The 19396-nt window shown below is 36.0% G+C and overlaps 3 protein-coding genes across 3 annotated transcripts; all 3 read right to left on the bottom strand.

Moving 5' to 3' along the window:
* Positions 1–1879: 1879 nt before the first annotated feature.
* On the bottom strand, positions 1880–3682 carry LOC143553205 (14-3-3-like protein). The gene is made up of 4 exons (XM_077043244.1): positions 3013–3682; positions 2787–2909; positions 2148–2264; positions 1880–2030 (listed from the first exon to the last, which is right to left on the bottom strand). The coding sequence occupies exons 1-4, from the start codon at positions 3481–3483 to the stop codon at positions 1959–1961; spliced, it is 783 nt and encodes a 260-aa protein (XP_076899359.1). The 5' UTR covers positions 3484–3682; the 3' UTR covers positions 1880–1958.
* A 1509-nt stretch (positions 3683–5191) lies between these two features.
* LOC143554878 (phospho-2-dehydro-3-deoxyheptonate aldolase 1, chloroplastic-like) lies at positions 5192–8930 on the bottom strand. Its single transcript, XM_077044546.1, has 5 exons — positions 8358–8930; positions 7149–7426; positions 6675–6951; positions 6180–6425; positions 5192–5598 (listed from the first exon to the last, which is right to left on the bottom strand). Exons 1-5 carry the CDS (start codon positions 8859–8861, stop codon positions 5350–5352), a joined length of 1554 nt encoding a protein of 517 aa, XP_076900661.1. The 5' UTR covers positions 8862–8930; the 3' UTR covers positions 5192–5349.
* A 1283-nt stretch (positions 8931–10213) lies between these two features.
* On the bottom strand, positions 10214–19062 carry LOC143554869 (7-deoxyloganetin glucosyltransferase-like). Its single transcript, XM_077044541.1, has 3 exons — positions 18255–19062; positions 14481–15520; positions 10214–10300 (listed from the first exon to the last, which is right to left on the bottom strand). Exons 1-2 carry the CDS (start codon positions 18748–18750, stop codon positions 14607–14609), a joined length of 1410 nt encoding a protein of 469 aa, XP_076900656.1. The 5' UTR covers positions 18751–19062; the 3' UTR covers positions 10214–10300; positions 14481–14606.
* Positions 19063–19396: the final 334 nt, after the last annotated feature.

The raw sequence follows: 19396 nt of genomic DNA, 5'->3' as shown, positions 1-19396 counted from the left end.
TGTCGCATTTCAAACTACAATTGTATCACATGTTTCGTTCTGATTTGACATGAGGCAATCATCGAATACGTATGGGTTATGGTGACTTTGGTTCATTTCAAAACAACTTCAATAAAAACTAATATAGCCTCAAAGGCTTGTGGAGGACATTGCATTTAAAGCAACTCGATTTATCATCATCAATGAATCTTTTAGATTTATTATATGGTATGTTAAACTACACGTAATATCAATCATAAGAAGTATTTTAAGAATCACAATTAAAATATCATACCTTATTTATTTAATTTGTTTTTACCTTGCATTTTGTTTATTTTTTTTAAATAACAGAATTTATTTATTTTTGTCATTTGACAAATTCCGTGTAATACACGGGTTCAAAAGCTAGTGTTTTAAATATAAGAAAAAAAATACTTCTTATTTTTTAGTGTTTTAATTGTACTATGTAATTTGTGTGTTGTTGAGTAATATGAGATGTTATTGAATTTCTAGACTACACAGGCTCTTAAACAAATTGTTTTATTTATATAGATACTATGCTTATGCTTGTTCGGGCTCGCGAATGTGTAGTTGGGGGCTTGAGCTTGTTACTAAATGAGTTCCAACTCAAACTCGACTCGATTTTGAAATTTTAGGAAGTAGATCTCGAGTAGCTCAACAGGAAGTTAATATTCAATTCGTTTAACCTTAATTATATTTGACAATACATACATTTAGAAGAAATCTTTGTTTTCTTTGATAAAAAAAGAATATAAAATACACACATGCAGATTATGCCCAAGTCAACATGGCAACACCATTTCTATAACAATGATTGAAGAAATACTAGGTGACCCCGAGTAGATTATGGATAATCTGGGGGTTAAGTAATGTTTCCCACGAGGGTTAGGTCCGGCAAAGAAGGATGTTCTTCAGATGACCTGCAAAACAGACACCGTGAGCTCGTCACTGAGAAGGGGGGGTTCCTCCTTGTGACCACACTCCGGCGTGAGAATCAGACTAGATTGCTCTGAATATAAGTGTATATTGAGAGAAATAGCTAGTGAAGGTAAGATACAAGATGATCATACCGTTCCAAGGTGTTGGAGTATTTATAGCCGAAGGTAGGTTTCCAAGCAGGTACAGCCAGCTGTACAATATTCCTGTTCTACCAACTATGGGCTACGCACGTGCCATGCTGGTTGGTGGGTAGGCAGCGGCTGATAGTGACAAGGCCGGCTGTGTACTGTTCCCTTTCCACCAACTGCAGGCTATGTGCGTGCCACGACAAGGGTTGGTGAGTAGGCAGCGGCTAATAGTGACAAACAGTACTAGAGCATGCTCCTCCTCGTACTGTTGTCGGTGAGCTGTCACCCTGTGATTGGTTCATGGGCTGCTTTGGTCAGATCGTGTCTATTTTGTCCATACCTTGGCAGATATAGTACAAAAGATCTTCCAGAAGCATACGGACTGGCTCATTTGGGCGGGAGTATTCCCGCCTTACTCATTCCTTCAGGTGACACTGAATTATTGAGAGTTAGTGCCTTGTGCGTGTAGCCTTGCTATTAGTGCGGGTAGCCTTCCCTGATGGCTTGTATCCGCAGCTGCGGGGACAGGCGGGGTACTTCACCATTGGGAGGCTTTCCCTGCGGGAACAGCTGGCGTACTGCGTGTAAGGTCTTCATCTCTGAGCATGGTGGGTCCTGCGGAACCAGTTGGTCCTTGCGCAGACGTCCCTCTTCAAGGTGAGTCTTGCGGGTCCAACTGAGCTCTGCTGGGACTTACCTCTTCAATGATGTTTTACACGAATAATACAAATACACGCATGTAATGTAACCAAATAAACTACCATTTTCTTCTCCAAAATGTATTACAACATTTGATTATTAACCAACCAAAACTTTAAAATCCATTTAGTAAACTTTTATCTAATAAATATTAAAACAAATTAATTAAGATAAGTAGCTTAGCATGAGGCCTCACTGTTGTGGTGGTTGCTCCTCACTTTGCTTTCCAGCACCTGCTTCCTTAATTTCATCACCTCCATCCTCCTACATCCAAACAAAACCGATTTCGAGATATAGCATTTTGATTTGACTCGTTAGAGATAAAACATAATAACCCGAATATGCAAGTTGTTAAATATAGAAAAACATATTTATGTATACCTGCATATCGGAGGTCCAGAGAGTGAGGTTGTCACGAAGGAGTTGCATGATCAAGGTGCTATCTTTGTAGGACTCCTCGCCTAAGGTATCCAACTCAGCAATTGCTTCATCAAAAGCCTGATCAAGGGTTAATAAACACATAATCATGTCATGTTAAAAGAAATTGAAAGGATCCATAAATGTACGTGTGTGAGTATATGAGATGACATGAACCTAACACGAAAATTCATCACATGAACAACATGAAACATCGAGGCATGTTCATGTTATTTTGTTTAATCTTAACCGAATAAACGACTAGACACAAACAAAAGTTTCTGGTTCACATTCGTTCGTTAAGAAAATGAGTGTTCGTGTACGTTTATGTACGTACGTTCATCAACAAGATAACTGCTAATTAAGTAATTAACGAATGTAAATGAACACAAACGAACATAAACAACCAGAGGTTACTAAACATAGAATATAATTTAGCAAATACAAATTAAAAGCAAATGATTACATCAATTTGTTGGACCTAAAGATTTATTAAAAGAAATGAGTGATATTTTAATTTAATAAACTAGATTAATAAATTATAATGGATCTGTAAAATCTTATCTTAACTAAACTAATAAACATAAAAGAACAAACACGAACCTGTTTGGCAAGGCCACAAGCTCGGTCCGGAGAATTCAAAATTTCATAGTAAAACACCGAGAAATTGAGAGCCAATCCTAGGCGAATCGGGTGTGTTGGTGCAAGTTCAGCGTTCGCAATATCCTACAAATAACAAAAACTTAACATTTAACAAATTCCACCATACTTTAATCCAACACGTCATAAATAATAACATTATGACCTCACGGTCTATAAATATTATAACCTGAGCAGACTTATACGCAGTGAGAGTATTCTCCGCGGCATCTTTCCTCTCACCCGCGGTCTTAAACTCCGCAAGGTACCGATGATAATCCCCCTTCATCTTCAAATAAAACACCTTGGAATCACCCGAAGTCGCAGACGGCACCAACCTCGAGTCCAAGAGCTTCAAAATCCCATCGCAAATCCTCGTGAGCTCGGCCTCGATCTTCGCCCTATAATCCTTGATCACCGCGACATGATCCTCATTCCCGCGGGACTCCTCTTTCTGCTCAATAGACGAAATGATCCGCCACGACGCACGACGAGCTCCAATGACGTTTTTGTACGCCACGGATAAGAGGTTCCGCTCCTCGACGGTGAGTTCATCGGTTTCAGAGACTTTTTCCATGAATTCGACCATTTCGTCGTAGCGTTCGGCCTGTTCGGCGAGTTTGGCCATGTAGACATTCTGTTCGCGGGGCGAGAGTGCCATTACGTAGTAATTATTAGTGTTTTTGATGTGACGAGAGATTTGTGAAGGTTTTGAATTGAATTTAGCGTTTGGAAGGGAGATTATTGAGGGAGAAAGGTGAGGACCGGAGAGAATGAAGGAGAAAAAACGGTGGTAATTTGCATGAACCTTTGGTTATTATGCATTGGGTGAGTTGTACTTCGTGTTCTAGATGTTGTATTGTAACGGTTTTTTATTGTTTCAACGAGGATGTTTGGATGTGAGCCTAACACCTAGCGTAAATGAATTATAACATAATAACAAGTTTTCTTTAATTTTAAGATAAACAGAAATTTTTTTCTAATAATGGCAAAAGACACCGCCAACTGGCCTCATCCAGCCGTACGAAGCATTTAAGCGGCTCTAAGTTATCTACAGCTCCGAAGAAAACTCATCCATCCGAAGACCCGTTGGTGGTAAAACTCGGACGCTTTCATGATCGAACTAGATATCACAAAGATCTCAGTTTTCCTTCTTTTTGCCACTCATACCCTCTTCAACGTGTTGTTTGTGAGGATTGAAACTGGGTCTCCGTTGAGAAACTCAGGTTTCCTACCACTACACCACAATTCTAGTTAGTAAACATAAAAATTCAATGAAAAATAAAAATGAAAAGAAAAAGAAAAAACCGACTGACCCAAAGAAACAATATAGAACATGAGGGCAAAATCGAACGAAACCATCTTCCATGGAACAACACGAATCAAACTTTTTATGTTGGTTTGTTTTGTCTGTTGTCCACTGAAGAGTGTAAACTTAAGTTTACACAATCAAACTGGTGAAGATTTTTGTTGAAATATTTCTAAGTTTGATTCGTATAATAAAAATATTACATAATATTGTATGTTTTAGTTCTAACTTTTTGCTCGTGTATTGTTAACGAGGGTTGGTTAAATGATGACGGGGTTTGGAGCTTGTCTAGTATTAGATGGGCTTGATGATTATGGGCTTGAAGTTGGGTTTAGAGAGTTTTATGTGGCTGGCCTTTTTTGTTGTTAATATAAAAGAGAATGTAGGGGTTGTTTCTTTAGTTAGTCTCGTTCTCTTTATCACACTTGTTACAGCTCGGTCTCAATCAATTTAGGGTTTCACATTTATGTGATTATCAGTTGTTTTCTATGTATTTTTTTTATTTATCAGATTCTCCCGATGATGATATGAAATCTTTATGTGTTTTCTTGTATTCGTTGAACTTGTTTCAATATGCATTTAGGTATTAATTCGTGATTTGGAATAACGAATATTGAATCTATTTCTGACAATTTTCTTAAAACACTTGTGTAGTTTCGATAGTAGGAAAAGTAGTATTTAAAAGTGTCACAAATGAAGTGATTAACCATTTTTAAAAGACAATAACATGTAAAAAGCAATTGTATTAATATGTAGCTTGTATTACTATGTTTAATGAAGTTTATTTTGTATTATGCATAAGAAAACTTTTAAATCTTTTAAATCTATCACCGCTTTCAGTGTCACAATTATAATGGCATAATGATAGCGATGATATTAGATAAAATGGTGTTTTCCCTTCACGTAAGAATTCTCGAGTGATTGGTCATATGCAGTTCTAACCCACGACCCTAAGATGTTGCAACTATGGAACGAGAATGACATAACGTTGTAGGGGTGCTCTAGAAGACTTTTATCGACCATAACAATGTTACAACTTTTATTAGTGTCAACACAAAACTTTTATTTTAAAACCGTAACACTAGACATACAAATACTGATATACCTATAAAACTTTTATTGAACAAAGAGAAACACGTCAAATATTCATAAAACAAGCTAATATGATTTACTTATAGCAAACCACACAAAACATATAAATATTAATTAATAGCCTAGTTAACGGGTCGTTGCAGCAATTCTCCGCTTTCGTAGACGCTCAGCGATGATAAATGCTAACTCTAGGGACTGAGAGGCGTTGAGCCGTGGGTCACAATGGGTGTGGTAACGTGACCCTAGATCATCAAAGGTCACAGCTCTCGAACCACCAATGCACTCGGTCACGTTTTGTCCTGTCATTTCAAGATGAACCCCTCCCGGATGGCTTCCTTCTTGCTCATGCACATCAAAGAAAGCTCGCACCTCCGCCTGTCATTAGATAAACAATAACAAACTGTCATTAGAGGTATACTATGAAAACATGTCAATTTAGGTGATATTTTATCAGTATTAAGTAAATGAGTCGCAAATTGTGTGCTTCAAATGCTTACAACCTCTAAATCATATATTAAATATAATAAAACATATATAATTATTTTAAACACGTGACATAAGTTTTGATGTGTCAATTCTACCCTACATGACTAGTAACAAAAATAATTGTTTTGACCCACACTCGTTTTCACCTGTTACCCGAAAGTGAACCTCCAAATTCGATAATAATTAGAGTCCAAAATAAATGGGACATGGACCATCAACCTGTGGTCCCACTCCAATAATCACATGACCAACCATATAAAACCAACGGCTCGTAGTTGGAAGAACCAATGCTCTATTAGTGACCACGTACATTAAAAGAAAAAAAGTGAACTTACTTATCAACACATTATTTCTTTAGTCTTTTTAACAATGATGACACTACTTGTACCAATAATTCATGCAATGAATGACTAAAAATGATATAAAAATTTAAGTTTATAATTTTGTGTAAATGAAGATGAGGGAGTTACCCTGATAGCATCGAATGGGCGAGTTTTTAAACCACTTGGAGCCTTAATAGTGTTGCCGTGCATAGGATCGGTGACCCAGGTGACGATTTGGCCAGCTCTTCGAACCGCTCTTATAAGATGAGGAAGCTTCACTCTCATGTTCTCGGCTCCCATTCTTGTTATGATTGTAATCCTTCCGGGTTTGTTCTCGGGGTTCAAGATGTCAATGATCTTGTTTAACTCCTTTGGGTCCATTTTGTCACTCACCTATAAAATTAATTTATTAGCTATTTAATTTTTTATTTATATTTTTCGTTAAGTACAGTTTGTGCTGGACAAACGATCTTCAAGAGGGTTAAAAGCAGACGACTAGTGAAAACGGGATTTGAACTTGAGACCTCTGCTAACTAGAGGGATTCAGACACTTATCACCGCACCACCCCTTGAAGGTTTATACATTTGAATTATAATAAGTGTAACCAATTAGGAACATGAGTTGAATGATCATAATAATACCTTAATTCCAAGAGGGTTTGCAATTCCTCTTAGGAACTCTACATGAGCACCATCGAGTTGGCGTGTGCGTTCACCGACCCACAAGAAATGAGCTGAACAATCATAGTACAAGCCAGAAGTTGAATCTAATCGAGTAAGAGACTGTTCATAAGGCAAGTGCAAGCACTCGTGTGATGTCCAGAAATCAGTGGTGGTCATGATAGGATGATCAACTGTAAGACCCGCAGCTGCCATGAAGCCTAACGCCTCGTCAACTTGGTTAGCTAGCTCACGGTACCTAAAACACCACAAAACCAATATCATTATTCAGTTATAAAAGGTTCGTTCTCGTGTGTTGGCGGGCCAAACACGACATGAACCTGAACACAACACAACTTAACCCTATTATTATTTTTTATTTATTTTACTTTTGTGCATATTAATACTCCAAAATTACAAAATTTCAAACAAAAATGCAAACACATATAAACATACCTATCACCCTGTTCACTGTTCTCAGTGAAATCAAGATTCCACTGATTCACCCTTTGCATAGCAGCATACCCACCAGTGGCAAAAGCCCTCAAAAGATTAAGAGTTGCAGCAGATTGACTATATGCTCTGATCAATCTTTGCGGGTCGGGAGTCCTCGATTTCAAATCGAATGCATCACCGTTCACATTATCCCCTCGGTAACTTGGTAGCTTCACACCATCCTTCTCTTCATAATGGTCCGATCGAGGCTTAGCAAATTGACCCGCCATTCTTCCTACCTGTTAATCGAACCAATCATTCAAAACCAATAAATATTCAAATCAGAAACAAGTTAAAATCAAAAGAAATTATATAAAGTTAATGATTAATTAATTATTACACAGTATCCAAACTTTTTTCCGGATACATCATTAATTAGTTTAAAATTTCTTTTCTTGATTTTTGCTATGGATTTTGCAACAAATTTTATTTTAATACATTTTCAGTATTTTTAAATTTTCAAGTTTGCTATGAATTTTGCTACGGATTCTACTAAAAAAAATTAATGAACCTCAAATACTTGTATTCATGATTTTTCTATGTAATTTGCTACCAGTTTTATGAAGTCATTTTCATTATACTTATTTTTTCAATTTTGCAATGGAAATTTTTTTTGCAATGTAACATGCATAGCTAAATCGTAGCAATATTTGTCCCTAGCTAATTCGTAGCTACTTAGTAGCAAAATTTGCGACGGATTTATTCCGTAGCAAAAATTCGTGGCAAATACCTATTTATGTAGTAGTGAAAAGAAATACAGGTTAAATGAATTTATGCCTCAAACTTTAGGCATAAATTACTTAAACCACAACAGATAACTCTTATAAATTACTTAAAATCCGTTTTTTCCGGTTCAATCAGTTCCAATCAGTTCTATTTGGTTTCTATTGATAGAAAACCAAACCGAAAAGTTGTTTTCTTAAAACATAAAACCAGACCATCAGTTTGTCAGTTACATTATGTTTATTTTGGTTTCATGCACACCCCCTAACCGTAAATGGAATATTATTGATAATAACATTCTCAATCATTCAAAAAGTGATCAGCATTCATAATTTGACCCAATTAATCAAGACTCAATTTGCAAAAAAAAAAACAAAAAAAACAACAAGTTGAATCAAACGAAATTAACTAATGATTATGGAATTATAATGAATAAAAGAATTTGACCTTGATAACAGGCATTTGGCCACCGAACATCAACACGGCTCCCATTTGAAGAATAACTCTAAACGTGTCACGAATATAATTGGCATTAAACTCCTTAAAGCTCTCAGCACAATCACCACCCTGCAACAAAAACGCCTTCCCCATTGCGGCCTCACCGAGCCGGTCCTCCAGGTTCCTAGCTTCTCCCGCAAACACAATTGGCGGGAAAGCTTCAAGGGTCTGAAGGACCGACTCGAGGTCGCTCTGATCCGGGTATTCTGGGAGCTGGAGGGCCTTTTTGGATTTCCAGCTGTCTATAGTCCATTTTGTGGTGGATGTGGTGAGTTTTGGGGTGGCGGTGGAGACGGTGGCGGATGTGGCGGGTGAGGGTGGTTGTTTTGAGGCGGTTGGGTTGGGCGAATGGACGGCGGAGATGGGGCGGATGGTGGTGGATGGGAAGGATGATTTGAGTGGTGGTGAAAGAGATTGAATTTGGAGGAGTGAGTTGGTAGTTTGAAGAGCCATAATATTGGGTGGTGAGGATGTGAACGTGAAAGATGTGAGATGTTGGGGGATTATATGGACATGAGGCAATTCTGGCAATTATTTGAAAGTTAGTTATGTGGGTAGGTACGCTGGTGGCTTTCTGGTCTAATGTTATAAGAGTTTGATATAGTTTTATATTCGAAACCTAACTAAAATGCATTTTCTTATAATAATGAGTTTCTTTTATGATGGTGTTCTTTGATGAGTTAAGTCTGAAATGTCAAAATTAGTATGAATGATTGACGTCTCGTATATATAAAGTATCACTCAGGTTATGGGGTGCTTTCAAACTTTGTTAAAAAAAGTTAGGGAGTAGGTACACTCGTAGAGGGACATTTTGGTAAATGAACATGAATCATTTATGGATTGGAAAGATGGTTTTATTATGATTTGTTTTTTTTCGAACAACAAATTGCATTAAAAACGACCAAACTATTTAAATGCTAGATTTGAAACAAGGACTTCTATTTTTAACATTTTAAACAAAGACCTCTATTTTATACGAGGAAGCATCAAAGATTTGGTGTTCTCGATCACCTTTTGGAAACCGTTATGACTCTCTTTTCAAATTGTTTCGTGTCTTAACTTCCAAATGCAACAATGTGTCATCATTATAATTTCTCATAGATCCTTCTTCTTTTTGCTACACAACTAGTGTGATTTGTGAAGTGGTAGCACGTCACGGCCCAAAAAGGCGAAAATGGGTGGAATTTTACACCATAAATTAACAAAATGCCAAATAATATTAGCGAACTGACAAGAGGTTAATGGTTTGCATTTTCATATCCTTCCTTACGTATCTGATAGTTGACATATTCAGCTGGTATGTTTTTAAATGCAAGCCCTTACCAAGTCGAGAACCAGTCCTTATTTGCTTTCCAAAAGAAAATGTTATTTTTTGGAACCAAATAATTTCATTCCATTACAAACAAATCATTTGGGCTAAACGCATTACATGACCTTCACGGACAAGGCCGTCTTATGGGTAAGCCAAATAAGGCCAAGGCTTTAGGCCTTCAGTTTTATAGGGTCTCAATTCAAAATAGAGTTTTGTATTATGGGTTCCTGAAATTGGTTTTTTTAGAATTAATAACTCGGTGACGGCCACAAGTTAAGGAGGAATATCACGTACTCATTATCACTTCATATCATCTATATTCCGTAATTCATGAATACTTTCTATAACAACACACATAAAAAAAGAAAAAAAAATGCCTCGACATTTTAGTTAAATTGAGGTCTCAGAACACGTTGAGCCGACCCTGTTCACGGATGCTACCAAAAGTTTCGCGAATGATTTTCGATAATCCATTTATCCACATGACTAGATTGAAATGAATAAAGTGATGCAGAATATATTTTGAACTTATTGTTCAAATAATATTATATAATTAATATGAACTGTAAACATCAGAATCCTTTTGTCACACCCTGCCAATAGGGGGCTGGGAGTTTCAAGGACAAATTGGTACCATGAGTAAGCAGCGGAATATTATTGATAAAAATAAATTACAACGTTTGTACTAAGTATTTATGACAAGGTGTAACTACACAACTATCTCTTCTCTGACACTGCTGCAATCCCAGGGTTGGTTCTACTAATCTTCTTGGCATCTAATCTTCATTTTTCATGTTCGGCATACGAGTCTATCCTTAGGCATTCTCATTACAAAGCTAATGCAAATTGTTATCCCCATAGTACCTGAATACATGCTAAAAAGTGTCAACTAAAAAGTTGGTGAGTTCGTGAGTTTAGCTCACATACACATAAAACAGTTCATTTATAAAAGCGCGCAAGTTTGCGTGTATGTAAGCATAAAGCATGGTGCACATCAATCAAGTCCACAATCAAACCTGCAACTAGCATAAGTATCCTCAACTCATACTAGAAGTTAAACCGTCCCGGACTATCACCCTGCTAAAAGCAATAGTCAAACGCGTAGGTTATATGCCGCAACGATCCGCAGATCTCAGTGTGGTTTACCCAACATAGGGTCACTGTGCGTGGGGGTCTCCCAAATAGTACTACCCATACAAGCCTCCGGCCCATTCCCTCGGGCTAATGATTGTGTAAAAGTTGGGACAAATTTAGCAGTGTTTACATCTTGATAAACATTACACCATAAGTAAAACCAGCATATATCCAGCCCAAAAAGTTTAAGTAAAAAGGGCAGCACGAAACTCACCTCAGTCCGTATGCAATATGTATATGAAAGATAATCAATGAGCTTGCACTATGCTAGAAATCACCAAGTACGCCTAGTATATATATTAATCAACAATAAGTTATCTAAGAACAATGCAAAATTCACAATTGGTATTGTGTACTAGTTAATTCCAAGTGTTTTCCAACGCATTTGGTTCTCGATGAGTAAAGTTTCCTTTTATGGGAAGTTTGTACTTAAATAACTTAATAAGATAGATGTTTTGTGTTTAGGTATATAATTCAACTTCCAGGAGTTTTAGTTACCTTGGTTCATTTGCCGGGTTTCGATAAAGTTTCCATTTTTGGAAAGTTCGAGGTGTCAGTTGGGTTTCGGGTTACCGTATGACTAGAGAAGTTATATAATTTATTCATACAAAAGGTTTAATGATTATTGGTTGAAACAACATGTCATGAGATTACGAAAGATAACGATGCCGGTTATCACCGTCTTGTTCGTTTTCAACAATATGTCTTTAGAGAAATGTGTAAATAAACGAATACTTTGTTAATCGAAATCTCCCATTTTCCAGAAACATATATGTTACAAAAATTAGTTATTTGCAGTTCTGATATTTCAGAACTTTTGGGGCTGTACGGTCTTAGTCTCCGTACGTTCGTTTACCGTTCGTTTTAGCAAAAATCAAGTTAAAGACTTGGTTAGTTTTTGTAAAATAAGTAAACGCTCCAATTAAGGCTTTATTAACTTATATTTTCTGTTAAAGATTAGAAAATTCAAAACTTAATATTTTTCAAACGCTCGTTCGGGTTACGCCGGTTTTACCGTAACTCGCGTTTAAACACTATTTCTCAACAAAAAGGGGTATTGTAAATATTGAAAATGGTTTATAACATTATAATAAATAAGTTTAGTTATATAAATTCTGGAAAAATATCCAATTTATATTTTTGAAGTCTTTTAGTCTTTAAAAGCCGGCCCCGTTCGTCGGTTTTAACGAAACAACAATTTTTAAACTTGTAAACGGGCCTTTTCTAAATCCACTTTCCGTTAAACATTTTGTAACTTATTTATGGCCATTTTAACTCAAAAGTTTCTGTTCTAAAAACATATTCATGTATTTTCAGTTTTTAAGAATTAACCGGTTTTTCTTTTGTTCCAAAAATGCCCTTAGCCACGTTTATTGATTCAAATCCGTTTTTCCCCACAAACAGCTTTGGACATGTTATAATACCTATTAATGACTTACTAAAAGTTTTATATTGAGGTTAGGATGCCGGGAACCCAAACAGTGGCTTCATTTCGGTTTCGGCCCGTTAGCATCTTTATGTTATATTTTTAGTAAAACTCATTTTTGGTTAAAAAACCTGTTAGGACCTGTTATAGTTCATTAAAATAAGTTTCTTTAACAATTCATGGGTTTTAAAAGATGATTTTTGGCTGCTGTTACAAGTACGAGTCCGGTTCAGCCCGTTCGGGTTCTAGTTCAGTTTTAAAACGATGATTCGCATAAAATGGTTTCGGGCCAGATTACATATCATCAAAGCATTATATTAAGGTCTGAAAAACATGTTATAATACTATTTAGGTTGCAGGGATCGTTTCTTAGTTAACGAGTTACCAAAGTGTCGGTTCGGAAGACTTTTAACACCCGGTTAAGTATTAACTTTTGAGGCTGGTCTTTACCAGGTTTGATGTCTTAATTAAACATGTTTAACTTCTGAAAATCGTTTTAAACACCCAAAAGTTAGTACAATCACTTATTGGTTCGGTGTGGCCCGTTAGCACCTTTTATTCGGTTTTTATAACGGCGAATGAAACTCAAACAGCTTTTGGACAGATTCTTTGCTTACACTGGCCCAACTATAAATATCATTCTTGGACATAAAAAGATGTCATTCTTGGGGGTTGTGTTTTTGGGTCGGTTCTTTGGGTTTTACGGGTTTTTAAAGTGACGATTTTGAAGTTAAGTATCAAGGTGTTTATACTATCATTTTAAAGTTTAGCTTGGGCATTTTAGGGGCTCCAAGTGATGTCATAAGCTTCTGAAAGGTATGGAGAATTCCCAGATTTTATACAGTCTTGGTTTGGGTTCGTTTTGAATTGTTTTACTCGTGAATTTGGCAGCCATCACAACTCCGGCTTGGTTAAGTTTTACTGTAGATTCTGGGCAGATTTTAGGTTCCAAAAACACGTTACGTTCTTGCTGTTTTCTGGTAAATTTAATCAAAATTAATTGGTTTAGCTTACACCCGCTGGTCGGTTTATAAACTGAGTTTTCGGTTCAGGTTTACATTAGTAAAATTAGTTTGTAGCTTGTAACAGGTTAGGTTAATGACCGGTGTATGTATGGAGCTGATGGTTTTATAGATGAGCAACATATGATCTCCAACACTAGAATTGAGATAAAATAATGATGAACAAGCTACCTCAATCGGACAAGGGGACGAGTTCCACAGCGGGTTCGAGGAGTGCTCCATGAGCATAGAGAGAAGGGATTAGGGCTGTATATATATAACATCAGAATCGATAGAAGGATTATAACAGCATGTAATCAAGGTTGATAATCACAAGTTTTCTTGTGCATGGGCTACCGTGATCGGTTCTTCAACGAATGAGCAAGGGAGCACTTCCCAAGATGATTGCAATTGTAATGAGATTGTGTTTGTAGGAAGAATTATATTATATCAGATGAAGGAAAGAGATGCATGGAATTCAATTGGGGTGCAGGTCTGAACAATGGTGTGTGGATGCAGAGAAAGGCATCGATCAATTTGGCGGTTGGAGATACTCACAAGATTTATTTAAATCTTCTAGAGATATTCTAATTGAAAGGAAAGACAATTTTATTTTTACAAATATCCTAATCTGATTGAGTGTTTTTGGACGAATTTTAAAATGAAAAAGGAAGCAAGAGTATTCAATGTTATTTAGTAGGTATTAATTGTCAAGTTGTAAGACAAATTTTCTTATAATGCTAAGTTATGTATCTACAACAAATACTCCGCTTATGTTATATCAACTTATAATCTCATGCTAATATTTTGTTAATAAAATATGTCATAGTTTAGCATTATGAGATACCTAGTATTTCACGTTTGATATTAGGACCGATCGTTTAAGTAGATGGTGTCGTTTTTGAATTTTGGAAATAATAGTTATTATCAGGTTCATTTGGGTTAATCGAGTCTAGGTTTCGTTTGATTAATCTGGGTCGAGCCCATGTTTTAAATTATGGTATTATTATCGAGCTTATCTTTATCTCTATCAGGTTCTATGTAATCATCGGCCGATCCTATTAGTTATTTTATCAACTATTCGGGCCAAGCCCATCGACGTACGATCGCTTCCACTATTCGACTAACATCTCACTTGGTATCTAATGATAAGTTCTGTTAATAAAAAAAATCTAGCCCTATTTTTGGGGTTGTTACACCTTTTATTGTGAAATTACATGAGTATGCCTTTATTATACTTTATTATACTTGATGTTCTATGTAATCATCTTTTTATTGATAATGGAGCAAAGATGATATAAGATCGATGAGGATTCGAATCGGCCCTAGGACCGAATGAGAACTTGATTGATCAACTTGTCTATGTTCAGCAAAGATGATGAGGATTCTACCTTTTTCTTCCAAACCATAGCCATCTTTCTCATCCTATTGCCTGTTTCTTCCACCATTAAAGCCCTCACAATCCTTTCAACCTCTTTTCTATCCGCGTCACTTTCGATCTCCATTCCAATGAGCCATTGATGACAAGTATACCAACAATTTGTCGGTTGTTCCGCAAAGAATGGCCAACAAATCATTGGAACTCCACTCGATATACTCTCTATTGTCGAGTTCCACCCACTATGTGTCAAAAACCCTCCTATTGAAGGATGATTCAGAACTTTTTGTTGAGGGCACCAGCTTGTCAACAACCCTCTCTCGCAAGTAGCTTCAATGAACTCCGGTGGTAGCATCTGAGAATCTCCAGAAACAAGGTCGGGTCGGATAACCCATAAAAAGTTTTGGTTACTATTTGCAAGCCCCCAGGAGAACTCAATAAGTTGTTGGGATGTCATAACAGTTATACTTCCAAAGTTCACGTAAACAACCGAATTAGTATCTTTCGAGTCGAGCCATTCCATGCATTTTGTGTCTTCTTTCCACAGGCTCGAACCCAACAATTTCAGGTCCTCTTCCACTATACAGTTTGCAATGGTGTGTAATGGTCCAACTGAGAAAATCGAAGGATAAATGGTAGATAGCTCGTTTAAGACTTCTTGCTCAAGGTCTTCAAAGGTGCTAAGTATTATCACGGAGGCTCTTTTGCTTCTAGCACATTCTCGGATACAAAAATTGACCATGAGTTCGTTTGGATCTATGCTTCGAACGAATGATGGCATGTCCTTCAAGCGCATCCCTTTCATACTAGGTATGCAATGAACTATTGAATTCAAGAATCCGTTGGTTAAATCCGCAGAGTCTACATGGAGAAAACACTAGAAGCCAATGTGTTGCATAAAATGAGTGCCATTAACGTGTTATTGATTAATCATATTATTCAAAGTATTTTATTAAGGATATTGCATAGCTAATAAAAATTAACTTTCGAAGGTAGTAGGAAATTGAAAAAATAAGGTACAAATAAATAACAAGATTAAAAAGAGAAATAGACCAAGTAGATGTTCGTTAATTAATTTGAATACATAATATCAATTCCACACTTCTCATTTTAAGTATTTCTTTACCGGCGTACACTAAGGGCAATAAAAAACCAATAAGTTGCATATGCGGAAATTTTTGATAATAAGAACACCAATAAGCTAGTTGCGTGTGGGGGTTTTTTTTTTCGAAACTGGTATTTCTAGTAGTTGATAGTAAAACATAAATGGATAACACTTTCTTATTAAATAAAAAATAGAGTATGGATGGGCAAAACGGATACATATATTACTTTTTCCTGAATTTTGCATACCATACAAATATTGTATTGGTATTGTCCCATATAGATACAGTACCGATAGTGAACCGAACATTTCAGTAATGATAAAAATGTTAGAAAAATCAATATCAGTATTTTCATACGATATAACCAACTAGCCTAGCAAATAGTTGTACCAAACTAGCTAGTTGTGTGCAATTAATGTATAAAGTGTACGGATAAGATTCTTACCAAATTAATATAATAGGTTACAGAAGAGTGGAATTTGATATGAGCCGTCCGATAGGATTCATGATTGAATATTGGTCGTTCGAAAAGGATGGACTATAAAGCGGTTACTTCTCCTCACATGTAACTACCTCACTACACCTATTAACTACCTCAGTACACTTATTTACATGGGTAACCACCCACTACCAGAAATTTATATAAAATTTGAAGCTTTCTTTATGCATACATCAACCATTGCACAAAAGATGAAAGAAAACCAAAGTAATAAACATGCCAAAGTAAGGTGCAATACATATGTAAGTTGCTTTTGTCTTACCTTCATCATTTAATCATATTATTTGAAAGATGATTATGTTGTATTTTTAGTTGCAATGATAATGTACACTTATATATATTTTTTTGTTACTTGTGGTCTTGCTTATTTTCAGATATGTTGTGAGGTGTTGAAGTTGTATCATCCTGACCCTACAATCCGTACAAATCACAACTTTCTCGTGAGTTAAACGACGAGGTAGTTTGAATGAAGTTCTTCTATTCGACTTTTAATTTATTTATGTCTTATTGAGTTTATGAACGTCCAACAAACAAGTTAGTTATGTTTTGTAGATCTTTCGTATAGAGAAGAAAATAAAAAGAGCCGGAGCCTTGCTAGAATGGAAGTGGAATGACATTGTCGAAATCAGCAGTTCTAAGGAATCCATTGAGTTTGTTGATATGACTGTCGATGCTACCATCCCGTCTGATTATGATTCGACACCCTCCGAAGATGCAACTGCCGACACAGCTCAGCTGATGCACTAGAGAGTTTCTGCAAAGGACTGAACATTCCAACAGTTTTCATAAACCGCCACTGTCGTGTTGTCAAGCTTTAAGTTGCTATTTTATAGTTTTTTTTTTCTATTTTTTGGGTATGTTGTTTTGTGTGTTTTTGTTGCCTTCTTAAGTTGTCTTATGTTTATGTTATAAGATTTACTTTATCAGTTAATATTTTGTGTTTTAGCTAGAAGAATATACAACCAATTGCATGTGCGGATAAAGTGTTCATACTTTTGCTCATGAAAGTAGAATCCATCAAGATGGAATGTTAAACATAACATTTAAAATATCTTTTGAAAATATTGAAATGGATCTAATGAATGTTGTCTTAGACTTGAAATGTTAGATATCAGGTGTACCTAGAAAGTTACATGAATGTTTTTTGTTGTTTTCAATAAAATTGTTCATTTTTTTTACTCAAATGAGTTGTACTTTTATCTTAAAGATATATTGTTTTTTTTTTATTTTGGTTTGAATGTAAAGAAAGTTATTTCAGATATTAAAGTTCTCAGCTACCAGATGAGCATAAAACAAGAGTTGGTTACAATTCCCTATGACTTCACTATTTCATCCAGATCTGTTATATGCTCATTCATGTTACCGGATTAATGTATCCGTTACATATTTATATTGATGTTCCCGTCCACCGGACTAGAAAAATACTAGTTTATAAAGATTGCAGATAAAATAATAATAAATAAAAAATTCAAGGAATTGAACCGGCCACATGTTTCTACTTTAAAATTTAAATCCCTCTATAACCTACTCAATAATTTAGGTGGTAAAAAAATGTCGTTAGAAAAAAAAAAACCGACATACAAAGACTGAAACTTTGTCACTTGGTAAAAAGATATTTAATCTATCCGTTCTTTTGAAAGTGTCCACATTTCCTTTTTAGTTTGTCCCATTACATATGTTCACTTTCAAAGTTTATTAACTAATTTCCAAGTTTACCCTTACACAAATGCAATATTCAAACTTTCTTAAATTTTGTCTTTTTATATTTGTCAAGGGCATTATAGTCATTTGTTAAGCAAAAAAATGCAATCATTCAAACTTTCTTAAATTTTGTATTTTTCAAACCATGACACTTGTAAAGGGACAACTGGAGTATTAGTCAACCATTTTAAGCATAGTCAATATCATATGTGTTTACAAATTTTGGCCTAAATGATAAAATTTTCTCTAGAGAACGAAGATTATAGTTAAAAAAGATGGTGTACCGTACCTTTGAGTGGAAATAATCCATTTTGTCTAAGAGTGTTGTAGTGCGCGTAACCCAAGAAGCCACAAGCACTAGGTGTCCAAAACAGAACTTCAGGGATACCCAATGCATCTGCCGCATCAAGTGAGAAGCTCATTGCCCCATCCGAAACTATACAACTCACTGGAGGTGTCGTTGTGGTCTCATTGAGTTTCGAGAGGAGCTTCTTAAAAGGCTCCAGACATGTTTCAGAGGTGGACTTGCATAAGGATGGGATGTCTTGGGTAACATCGTTTTCAGGTGGTGGAAGGCCATCAGGAATGGTCTCGAATTGAAAAGATGTGTAGCGGGTGAGGGCGTCGGATCCTTGTGATTTAACGAGGCGTTGGTGGTTATATTCGGTGTTGACGAAGGTTATATGGAAGCCTTTGGAATGGAGGATTTTGGCGAGTAGTAGCATAGGATTAATGTGGCCTTGTGCGGGAAAGGGTATGCAAACTGCATGAGGTTTCTTCATCATATTTCGTAATCTATTTTGTTGCGGGTTATGCGTCTATTTTCAAGGTTTTATAGGACAATAGAGATCGATTAGCATGAGGTTGTGAGAGTCAAATTTGGACTCATGTGTTTAACATGTGTATGTCGATCAAGGTAGCCTTGCAAAGATCTGAAATCGGTTGGCGTTGTAAAAAATTCGTAATGGCTAACTTCAATGTGTATTTACTCAAGTGAAGCTAGAAAACAATATACACACGTATATATTATTTGATATAGTCTAGTATACATGAGAATCATCTAGAGGCAACTATTGACAGAAACCGAAACATAAGCCGAACCCTTCACCAAAAAAAGTAGGTTTAATTAGTCTAATGATATCTTGGAGTGTAAAATGTGAGGGTTCGAGCAAAGGATAACATTTCATGTTGTAGATTTAGGAGCTAGCGCCCCTTAAAAGTGTGTGCGTTGGACATTCTAAAAAAAATGGTAAGAAAAGAATCATATATAACAAAGAGTATAAATACTTAAATAGTTACGAGATAACTGCGGTTTTTAATTTTGTGGTTTGACAAAATATGTGGTTTGAATCTAATAGTTTCAAAATTTGTGGTTTTCGTCTTTGCAATTAAACCCGATTCCACTAACCTCGTTAACTCTGGTAATTAAAC

This window comes from Bidens hawaiensis, unplaced genomic scaffold, assembly GCF_021521415.1.
Source record: "Bidens hawaiensis isolate Kalapana, Puna unplaced genomic scaffold, B.hawaiensis_p1.1 tig00001032_1, whole genome shotgun sequence".
Taxonomy (NCBI): Eukaryota; Viridiplantae; Streptophyta; class Magnoliopsida; order Asterales; family Asteraceae; genus Bidens; species Bidens hawaiensis.
The sequence above is the reverse complement of the archived record's forward strand: the minus strand, read 5'-3'. Positions and strand labels throughout refer to the sequence as shown.